Source organism: Poecilia reticulata, linkage group LG2 (genome assembly GCF_000633615.1).
Source record: "Poecilia reticulata strain Guanapo linkage group LG2, Guppy_female_1.0+MT, whole genome shotgun sequence".
NCBI lineage: Eukaryota > Metazoa > Chordata > Actinopteri > Cyprinodontiformes > Poeciliidae > Poecilia > Poecilia reticulata.
In genome coordinates this window covers 26,654,498-26,666,314 of record NC_024332.1, presented here as the reverse complement: position 1 = coordinate 26,666,314, position 11,817 = coordinate 26,654,498, and the positions used below count along the sequence as shown (strand labels likewise).

Genomic DNA, 11,817 nt, shown 5'->3' with positions numbered 1-11,817 from the left:
TTTAGTCTGAGCATGTGCAGAACCTCTCCTAACACACCTGGTCCACATTCATGTGCTGCAGTCTCTGCTGGTTCTGATGTCTGGACCAGAAAACTCATGTCCTGAAGAACCTGCAGCCTGTTGAGCTCAGAGAAAAACTCAGTGGTCTGGATTTTTTTCAGACGAAGCTGAAGTTGGTTTCTGATTGAAGCTTCTGACTCAGGAAATGGATAAAAGGCAATTCCACCTAATTTTTCACCACCTTCAGCATCTTTCAAATACAACACCTATTTAAACCTGATTAATATCAACTAATAGCAGAATATTTAAAACTAAGTGTGGTATTGGTGAAATCTTGAGGTGATTTATGGAACTTCAGTAAAGGGTGATTTCATTCTCTTTTTGTATCTGGACCACATGAGAACTGAAATCCTTATCAGAAATGTCCATAATTTTGCTGTTATATCCAGTTTTAGTTTTTTGTTTTCTTTCATAAAAGATGCTGAAGGCAGTGAAACATTAGGTGGAATCGCCCTTTTGCCATTTCCTGAATCAGAAACTGCAAACTCAATCCAATTTCACCTTAGTTTTTTTTGTTCAGTGTTTGCTCCATTTAATGTCTCTCTTATTCTTTATGCCAATGGCTTTGATCTAATATTTAGTAAAAAAAAAAAATCCTGATCCACCCTGAATTGAATCTTTAGGTCTTCAGATGAAAAGTCCTTTACTTTAAATTTTGATCAACTCATTTTAGCATGAGCTGGCATAGCATTAGGTAGCATAGCTTTAGATAGCATAGCTTTAGGTAGCATAGCCTTAGCTAGCATAGCCTTGCTCTCTCTCTCAGCAGCTTGATTGAGATTTATTCTGTTTTCTGCTGATTATTTGTTTGTAGTTTCAGTTTAAAGTTTCCAGTTTAGTGACCATCAGACTTTATTGATCCAGTAATTTAACTGTAAAGTTGGGCTGTTGTTTTAATAAATTGTGATGTAAAGAGAAGCTGTGTGTGTTTCTTCTTCATGTGTTCAGTGTTTGCTGATTGAGACGCCAGAGCTCAGATTCTCTCCTTCATTCTTTGCTCTATAACAGCTCAGCTCATCCAGGTTGCTGCTCATAGAACAATAACCTACATAGACTGAAGGCTTTGGCTGCTGGTTCCTGATAATCAGCTGGAGACCCGACTTGGTAACTGGATCAGAACCACTCAGTTTATTCATTAATGGTCTTGGGTTCTTCTTAAAGCTGCTGAAAGACAATGGAGGCCATTATTTCCTAAGGAGATGTGACCTGATGAAGCTTCATCACAGAGACGAGGCTCCAACCCACTGACCAAGAGGACGGTTCCTCTCTGACCCGGCCCAACAGAACCACAGCTTCAGGACAAAGTGAGGAACCTGCTGCTGCTGCAAACCTCACTGTCATTCAGTTCATCTAGATTTGCTTTTCTACAATCAGTCATTTCTTAAATGTTTCATTAATGATGATTTGAACTGGTCAGTGTTTGTGGCTCGACTGGAGGATCAACATTTCATTCTGGATGTAAAGATCAGAATCAGAAATAAAACAATCTGAATCTTTACCAACCAAACTGAAACATCTCCATCATTAATTAACTTCATTTGAATTACTTACTCATTTTGTTCATCAAAAAAAATTTAAAAACTGAAAAACAAAGTTCAATCTCAGTCTGAAACAAGAAAATTATTAATTTGTAAAGTAAAATGCTTTTTAGGATTTTATTCTGACATTTAAACAGGTTGTTTTAAAAGAATACATATAAGAATTAAATTATTAATTAAACTAAGGATTAAAGTATCAATAAATGATTTTTATTGGGTAAATAGAGAAAACAAACCTCAGAATCTTCACTTTACTGACTGAACTCTCAAGAATCTCAAGCAGAAGCTTCATAGCAGAGTCTCCAACTTTATCTAGGTTGATCTCACTTATTTCCACTTCAGTCAGATCTGGGTTGGACTTCAGAGCTGAAGCCACAACTTCACATTCAACCTTTCTGAGTCTACAGCCACTAAGTCTGTAATGAGAGAAGAAATAAATTCAGTTCTAATGAAATCAATCTTAATCATAAACAGATAAAGTATAACAGTCTGATCTTCAGTTTACTGAGTTTGACCCGACAGAGAGTCTGTGCAGTTCCTGACTAAAGTCCAGGTTCTGGTTCTGGTTCTGGTCCAGGCTTCATGTCCTCAGACCTTCAGCTCAGTCAGATGTTGAAGATCTTCTATCATCTGTGAAGGAAAGTTCAGTTTCTCTGCAGCATCAGAGCCTCAAAGGAGCTGCAGCAGCTGATGAAGAGGCTGACTGAGCTGAATGAAGGAAACTACTGGAGATGATGGAGAGGAGGAGGAACTGCTCACAGCTCTGACTCACACTGACTTGGACTAGACCGTTTGGCTCCTTGAGATYTTCCACCAAGCAGGAAGTGAGTTATAAATGAAGTGAGCAGAGCAGGAAGTCCAGCCTGCTGTGGACCTCTAGCATCTCTGGGTTTGTTTAGTCCATATCTGCTGCTGCAGCATCTAGAATCCTCCTCATCATTAATAATAGTAGTATATTCTATAGAAACGTGGCTCCCAGCAGCAGCTTATTAAATGCTGCCACAGAGGAAACTGGGAGCAGACCAGACACATGATGCTCCCAGTTGTGTCTCCATTCATCTGCTGGATTTGATGCTTTAACAAAGTAGAAAGTGGACAGTCGTCAACCTGCTCCAGCTAAAAGCTTCAGATTGGCTTCGGATTCAGATTAATGTGGATTATCAGATACAACAGGAATGGCTCTGTGGCCCTGGCTGAACCCTCAGCTCCACTGTGCTGTTTTTATTGAGCCATCAGACACAAAGAACAATAGGGGAGGAACTATTAAAGGCACCAGATCTGACGATGAGCTGCTAACGATGAGCTGCTAACGCTAACTGACCCGGAATCAGCCGACCTAATCTCCTCTCTGTACTCAGGACATTCAGCCTTAATCTGGTTCTTTTATTTAACTATGAACAGTCACTAAGGCCACCTCCATTGATGTGGTGTTTGGGGGGGCAGCATCGGCGCCTCCAGTTCGCCTCCTGCTGCGGCGTGGCCAGTTTCCACACCAGGTCTTGATCTTTTTAGTGTGAATTGCTATAGGCACTATTGACTTCCACTTTTCTGGTTGCTCCATAAATTTTGTCGTGCTTCTTCTCCTGCATATTTTGTGCTATTTTCACCATTTAACTTTTATACTATGCAGCTTGAGCTCCCAATGCCGGCTATATTTCTTGGTGTTCATAACCTTAATACTTTTTGTATTCAGCTTTTTATGAATTTTATTACATTTTTTTCCCCATGGGGGAAACACCTCCATCCTGTGGCAGATTTCAGAATTACAATGTAAAATGTCTGTGTTTCACAGTGGATGTTTCAGGTTCTGCCTATTAATGAAAATCAATCATCCAGCTTCAGGGCTGTCATGGAGGACACAAGGCAGCGGCCATTTTGAAGTTGGGCAGTTTAACTGCTTTTATGCTGTTTAACACCTGGGAATAATCTGAACTTTTGACATTGCTTTTATTGTGCTGCATGTATCATGTTTTTTGTATTCACCGTGCTAAACAATGCCTCCAAACAAATGTTGATATCTCAGAAACCATGAAAGTTTTGGATTTCATTCACCCACCGTTTTTAATCAGAAGGAATAGAGGAACGTTTCTGTCCTTTTCAAATTTTAGGTTTTACATGTTTCTTTTTTTCCATCCATCCATCCATCCATTTTCTTGCACCCTTGTCCCTCAGTGGGGTCAGGGGGATTGCTGGTGCCTATCTGCAGCTAACGTTTCGGGCGAGAGGCGGGGTTACCCTGGACAGGTCGCCAGTCTGTTGCAGGGCAACACAGAGATACACAACCATGCACACACACACACACACACTCATATCTAAGGGCAATTTGGAGAGGCCAATTAACAGTCACGTTTTTGGACTGTGGGAGGAAACCGGAGTACCCAGAGAAAACACACGCATGCACAGAGAGAACATGCAAACTCCATGCAGAAAGACCGGGAATCGAACCCAGACCCTTCTTGCTGCAAGGCAACAGCTTTACCAACTGCGCCACTGTGCAGCCCGTTTCTTTTTTTCTTTTAATTATTATTATTATTTTTTATTTTTTTACATTGCATGGAATATATTACTGTAATGCTAGTGGTAGCCTATTTGTTATCATTAGTATTTTAGCTAATTTTGGCTTTTATCTGGGTTTTTCAMACTGCATGGACCATTTCTGACATTTCTGCAAAGATTAAGCAGTTTGCTTTAAACGCTTTTGCCATTTTCACCAAAGCATTCAGCATTGAGCATTCAATATTCACACTTGCATTTTCATAGGAAATGCACACTTTCTAGTTTAACTTGTATTTTCTATGTTCTTAAAGCAGTTTCTCATATTAATTTTTTACGGCCTTTTTGATTCTTTATATAACTATTTATTTGGGCTGACATTGTTTTTCTTTTGTTGTATTAGGTTCAAGGTTGTCACATTTATTAATGTGCCTTGGTAATGTAATGTTTATCAGAAAGATTAGTGGAGCTGCTAATAGAAAATTAGCTTGATAGCGACCTGGAACGGTCCAGTTCAACAGGAAACTGAGTTTAAACTTTTAATGAGTTGTTTCTCATGGTTGGCTCTTTATATTTCTGAGGTGTTTTTGGTTTCAAAACGTCATGTTTGATAACGTTTGATAACAATAATTAAAACTTTTCAATGTTTGATATTGTCAAGCAAAATGGTTCTACGTCAGGCTACATAGCTGCTACTTCGATGAGTTGCTAAATGTTGTAGTTGGAGATATGTTGTTTGCTCCTGAGCAGAATCATTTTGTGGCTAAAACAAACATTATTTTTACATCAACTCCTAAGTTACATGAAACTTCTGTTAAAATCATTTGAAGGCTCAGAATCAGTCCAGTATCGGTACCAGTCCACATTTTTTGGGGAGAAAGACTCATCTGGTATAAATTAAATTTTTAGCTATTGGAGTTATGCTTAAGAGAAATTTATTTAATCTAATTTATTTAATAGAATTTATTTAATCAAAGAATGTCATGAAAGTGTGTGTGTAGGGCTACACCGATTTGAGTTTTCTGGCTGATTTCTGGTTACTGATATTTAAAAAGCTTGACCTGTCGATTTTGATTTTGGCCAATATGATTTTTTTTGTCTGAAATGTTGCTAAATACAGCAAGAAAGTCACAGAGTTGCAACAGTGGGGTGAATCTTGTTAACTGTAAATGTTCAGACCTGACCTGGTTGGTCTATCAGTCAAACCTCTCACTGCAAAGCAGAAGAGGACAGAGGCTGATTTATGCTGACGAAGATAAGATTAGGGGATAAGATGGGCTTCACATGTAAGTATTGGCCAATCACGATCCCCCAAAATTAAGAAAATCGGCTCCCAGAAATCAACTGGTCGATAAATCAGTTGGCCAATAAATGTTTCCTATATTATACATGTCTATAATGTAAACAGCACTGCCAGAGATGCATTAAGTTTATAGCAGGTGTGTGAATGACCTATTGATCGGACTGCTGATTGCAGCCAGACCACATTGTTAACAGGGATAGAGGGCCCCAAAACCAAATTTGGCTTAGGGCCCCATGGAGGCTTGGGCTGGCCCTGTCTGGAAGGAAACAAATAAGGAAATTCATCCAATAGAGAGACTGATTTGCATTAAGACTTGCTGCTGACAAAAATATATTGGAAGAAATTAAACGTCTACTTGAACTTGGTCCCAAACATATGATCAATGTAATTACCTCTTTTTATTGTAAAGGTACTCACTTTGGGTTTTACTATTATCATTTAATTGTTCAACTAGATGCTCTGCAATTTTTGTTAGTGGGGGTCTGAATGGTCAATGTATTTATATTTCTAAAACTGCACAAACGACAAAATATAAAGTAAAAAAAAAAGAAATAGTCCAAAGGATGAAGGAAGTAGTTAAAGACAAAAACACCCAGAATCATCTTGAAGAAAAAGAAGAAACAGGAGGACAATAGTGCTGAATCAGCATTAAAACAATAAAAACATCTGGACTCACCGAGCCTTTCTGCAGTTCCTCACAGCTGGAACCAGTCTCAGTCGTCCACCTGCTGATGTGTTATACTTCTCCAGGTCCAACTCATCCACAACCTCTGACATCTGCAGCATGAAGGCCAGAGCTGAACAGTCAGTCATTGAGAGCTCCTTCCCTGAATCCAGCAGCCGTTGGATCTCCTTAGTAAATGAGAGGTCGTTCATCTCCACCAGACAGTAGAAAATGTTGATGCTTCTGTCAGGAGAGATTCTACCAGTGTTCATCTTCTTCAGGTTGGTGATGATTCTCTGGATGGTTTCTGAACTGTTCTCTGTCTGACCCAGCAGATCTTCTAAGAGTCTCTGGTTGGACTCCACAGTGAGACCATGAAGGAAGCGGACAAACAGATCTAGGTGGCCATTTTTACTCCAGAGGGATTTCTCCATGACTTTCTTCATGAATTCACCCAAAGAAATGAAAAAATAATATTTCCCCAGCAAACTCTTGATCACTTTTGTTTTTCTCCAGGTGGTGAAGCAGTGGAGCATGTAGACTGCAGCCAGAAACTCCTGGATGCTCAGATGAACAAAGGAGTAGACAGAGATGTTGTGCCTTCCTCTTTCCCTTTTAAACATTTGAGTGAAAACTCCTGAGAACAACGAAGCATCTTTGATGTTGATGCCGCAACGTTTGAGGTCTTTGTCATAGAATATCAGATTTCCCTTCAGCAGCTGATCAAAAGCCAGTTTTCCTAGAGACTCAATCAACTTCCTGTTGTCTGGATCTTCAGCGTTTCCACTATACTTGTCCTCCTTAATTGTGAGTTGAACCAACAGGAACTCTATGTACATCTCAGTCAGGGTCTTGGGCAGCTCTCCTCCCTCTCTGGTCTTCATCACATTATCCAGAACATTAGCAGTGATCCAGCAGAAGACTGGAATGTGACACATAATGTGGAGACTTTTTGATTTCTGGATGTGGGAGATGATCCTGTGGGCCTTATCATCATCATTTATGAATTTCTTCCTGAAGTACTCCTCCTTCTGGGGGTCAGTGAACCCTCTGACCTCTGTTACCATGCCAACACACTGAGCAGGGATCTGATTGGCTGCTGCAGGTCGTGTGGTTATCCAGAGGAAAGCAGAAAGAAGCAAATTTCCCCTGATGAGGTTGGTCACCAGAACATCCACTGAGCTGGACTCTGTAACATCAGTCAGGATCTCGTTGTTCTGGAAGTCCAGATTAAGTCGACTCTCATCCAAGCCATCAAAGATGAACAGAACCTGGAACATTTCAAAGCTGCTGATTCCTTTGGTTTTAGAAAATAATTTGTGAATCAGGCCTAATAAGCTGAACTTTTCTTCTTTCAGCAAATTCAGCTCTTTGAAAGTGAATGGAAAAATGAAATCAATGTCCTGGTTGGTTTTGCCTTCAGCCCAGTCCAGAGTGAACTTCTGTGTTAACAGTGTTTTCCCAATGCCAGCTACTCCCATGGTAATCACTGTTCTGATTGGTTGATCTCTTCCATGTGGGACTTTAAAGATGTCTTCTCGTCTGATTGTTTCTTGTTTCCTGGATGCCGTTTCAATCTTTCTGACCTCGTGTTCCTGGTTGACCTCTCTAGTTAACCCCTCTGTGATGTGGAGCTCTGTGTAGATCTGGTCCAGAACGGCTTCACTTCCATATTCAGCGACGCCTTCACAGAGACCTTGGAATTTCATCTTCAGATACTCTTTAAGCTCCTGTTGACACCGAATATCAAAATCTGAAAACATAGAAAACATACAAGAGGAGACACTTCAGCTAAATATAAGGAATACAATTATTTTTGATATTGACATTGGGAATTTTTTTCTTTTGTGTTCCCTTGCAATACTTTTGCGTTCTCTCTCAAAACCTTTGCGTCCCCTCACAAAAGGTTTTGTGTTCCCTCGCAATAATCTACTGATCAGTTCATGCAGCATAATTGATTACTGTAAGCCTTTCTTATGGCGGCCGCCATACTTTCTGCTTTAATACAAGGTTAAGTAAGGTTGTTCCATGAATGTTAATATCTCCTTGTGAAATATCTGATGTTTTATATATTTTTTCTTTAGTACAGAAAGGCACAACAAACCTATAATATAAACAGAAACTTTCTGTAAGTAGGAAAGAAATAAAAATACAACCAAACTATTTGGACTATTTCTGAGTTATTATCGCAGGTAATCAGTCCCCTGCTCTGTTCTTCGCAGGAGGAGGACGCACTTTCTCTGTCTCAGTGACCTCCCTATCTTCCCTGCTCAGCGTCTGTGTCCTGTGTTTTCAGTCTTTCTTTCTGAATAGCTTACAAAGTTGCAAATTATGGATCTGGTCAGCTGGTCTCTCAACGCAATTGATAAAATTTTTTCCACTGGGAAACCCGGTAAAGGGGAACTCTCGTGTCCCGACGGGACATTCTTCGCAGGATTTACGATGGATTCTACATGAAAGTGGAAGACCGTATGTCTGACGATGCTGTCAGTCGAGGATATTGAAGGTCTGTACATGATTGGATTTATGTTAACAGGTTTTCTGCTTGTTGGAATTGGTTGATACCAACTCCAACAATCGGAGTTGGTATCAACCATCTTACCGGAAATTTTGGAAGATACCGGCGGCAGTTTTGGCAACTTTGAGGCTGCTGGGTAAGGTTGATGGGATCTGCAGAGCGATCAACACTCAGACTGAGATTATACGAGAGCTGAGCCGCAGACTGGGTGTGATCCTGGAACAGGAGCTTGGCCAAGCAGCGGATCTCGGACTCAGAGTGAATATGGTGTGACCTTGGAGAACGTTGTACACTCGGATCAGGTGGAAGACCCTAAATTCGGCTGTTTGGATTTGCCACTGAGAAGCACCTGCGAGACTTTCAAGGAAGGCATTAAATGAATGTCAGCCTGACCTAAACAAATTATTGCTATCGGAATCTGGCTCCCCAGGCTGGCCAGCTATCCTCCTCTGGTTATGTCTAAAGAAGGCTCTGTTCTGCTGCCCCCCACCTCCCTGAACATCTGTGGCCCTGAACTGTTTACGCTGTGTGTGAACCCGACACTATATTCACAGACAATCATGAGCAAATGATTGTCTGTGCTTCAGTTATGGTTCATGGTCTGACACACACATTACTCACATAAGACCCATATGCACATCATACTCCTTCTCGTACCCGGCTTGTTTTGTCTATATGTGTTTATATGTGCTTAAGTGCTGAGGTGTTTTTCTTCATCTCAAGCTCTGCCCTGCAAAGAGCAGAGTGTGAGATAGGCCGTTTTCCCTCTCCTTACCTTACCTGATGTTTTTTCTTATTTTTTCTATTTCCTCCTGCAAGGGCAGCGCCCTCTATCACCAGTTGTGTTTTATAATAAAACATGTTTATTATTAACTCTTTGGGGCAAAAAAAAACTGATTGAAAGTCAATTTATTCACTGCATGTTTAAGTCCGTTAAGTCTAAGATGGAACAGCCCTGACAGCAGCCCTTTAAACCATTCAAACTACGAACACAACAGAGACACAATTAGATGACTTATTACCCCAATATTAACTCAGAAATAGTCCAAATAATTTGGATGCATTTTTATTTCTTTCCTGCTTACGGAACGTTTCTATTTATATCATAGGTTTGTTGTSCCTTTCTATCCTAAAGAAAAAGATAAAACGTCATGTGGCATTCAGTGGTTTGACCATACAATTCATTTTGTTTGTTGCCAACAACGCCACCTAGGGTTATCACCCAGGAATTAACGGTAAAAGGACACAGGTCCGGTTTTGCAATCAGCAAGAGACGGGTTAAGTCAATAATAATTTATTATCACAAAAGAATAAAAATACCTGTACATGAACAAAAGAAAACTCACAAAATAAATCCAACTAGGCTTACCGGTGGGTCCTGGATGAAAGGCTCCAAAACAAAGAAATCAAAACAAACACCTATGAAGTCACTCACTCTTTGAAATACCCTCCACCTATTTGTGTTAATCACTGCACAACCACACCAAAACGGACGCCGCATCCAGGTCCGAGCGCACCACCGGCGGTCCTCTAAGGAAAAAAAAAAAATTGTTAAAATACAGGCAGTAAAAGAGATATATATAAAATATGAGTGTAAATAAAATAATAAAGAGTTCTTGTGCTCGACAGGGCCGAAACGGAGCGCGCAGCCGCTCCTTGTTCTGGTCTTCGCGGGGGGCGTGTCCCACACACCGGCCTCTTTTGACCGCCAAGTAAGCTGTGACTCAGTCCGGGCAAAGCAACAGCGTTAAATGTGTGGCGATCAGTTGAGATTCCTAAATAATAAAAACAATTTAAAACGAAGAAATAAACAAGATTCAGTGACAAACAAGATTTGTCACTGAATCCACTACCGATCAGGCCAAGCTCTTCTCACTTGCACCCAAATGGGAACGCTCACAAATGTTGGCACTTATTGCAGGAACCACTCCACTCACGATCAAACGTGGAGGTAAATACGCCCGTAAGTTTCTGCTGATAAAAGGCTCTATAACCACAATGTACAAGCAGTTGTAAATACGCAGGCAGCCAACCTCACCTGTACTCGGTAGTGATGGACCATCTGAATCCAGGCTTCAAGGCTCGTGCCGAGTAAAAAGGGGGCGTGTCCAAAGAAGCCCCGCTTCAAGGCTTGCGTTGTCTTGCTGAAAACTTTCAGCTGCTGAGAAATGCAGCAGCTGAAAATGTAACAAATGTTGCAATTTTGGTCCCAATCAAAATGAGTTTAGTGGAATATCAGGTGTGGAAAAGAGCATTAAGATCAAAGTTTTACAAATGTCCTATTGCATATTTTCTTAGCCCTCCCCTGTTTTTCTATCTAGCCTTTTGGCTTTGAACGTATTAATCGTCTGTCCTGTAAAAAGCTGACACTACTGACCACCTTTCTATGATTGCATATGTTCATCACTTATGGAAGATTTACAGCATGGTTATCTAAATATATTCCAGATTTTAATTTGTCGCTCTGAAAAACAGGAAGCAATAAAGAGAGAAATGATGCAGCTGTGCTCAGAGTTCTGTCGGAGCTGCAGTTTGCACATACATGAAAGACCAAACTACATAACATTAGCTATTTTTCATTTGGATTTAAAGTAAATAAATCAAGTTCATGTGTGGTTATTGGTTTACATATTTTGACTGCATTGCCTAAATTTATAAAGTTGCACGGTTAAAAAAAATAAAGTGCCAGAATTTATTTGTATAGAAAAATAATCAGCTGATCTGAGTCTTTATTATTATGTTTAGGCCAGCAATTAATTTCACAAAGGCAAACTGAAATATTTGGGTTTATTTTAGTCCATCACAACGAGAACCTTGAGGTTCTCCATTGCTGAGTGTCGCTGAAAACATCAGAGGAGAGTTAACCACAGCTGCTGCTCATTTAAAAGTAAATCTACAGAAACATTCATTTTATCTCCGTTTTTGTACACAAGCTGCACAAAATGATCTTGTGGAGCGTCATTCCGGGTGAAAACAATCCCATCATAATCCATGTTTACCCATCAAGTTTTAAAACTTAACATATCACATATTCAGTTGCTGGAAGAAGAATCCATATTGTGTCATCAAACATCAAGCAGATTAATATATTTAACTTTTTCTCTGCTACAAGTTTTGAAATCAGAAAATATTTGAAAGGGACAAATTTATTTATCAATTACAGTTGACTCAAAAGTAAAGGCTGTAAAAGCAGCTTTAATGAACTGTGTGTCTCACCTGGACCAAAGCAGTCAGAGGACAA

The 11,817-nt window shown here is 40.1% G+C and overlaps 1 protein-coding gene across 1 annotated transcript in view; it reads right to left on the bottom strand.

The window, feature by feature from the left end:
* LOC103457860 (protein NLRC3-like) overlaps window positions 1-11,811 on the bottom strand; it is a 12,976-nt gene extending 1,165 nt beyond the window's left edge. The window contains exons 1-2 of the mRNA XM_017309642.1: window positions 11,793-11,811; window positions 6,071-7,811 (exon numbers count right to left, since the gene is read on the bottom strand). Coding sequence (XP_017165131.1) covers window positions 6,071-7,767 — 1,697 coding nt within the window. The 5' untranslated portion in view covers window positions 7,768-7,811; window positions 11,793-11,811. The remainder of the gene's footprint in view (window positions 1-6,070; window positions 7,812-11,792) is intronic.
* Between the last annotated feature and the right edge of the window lie 6 nt (window positions 11,812-11,817).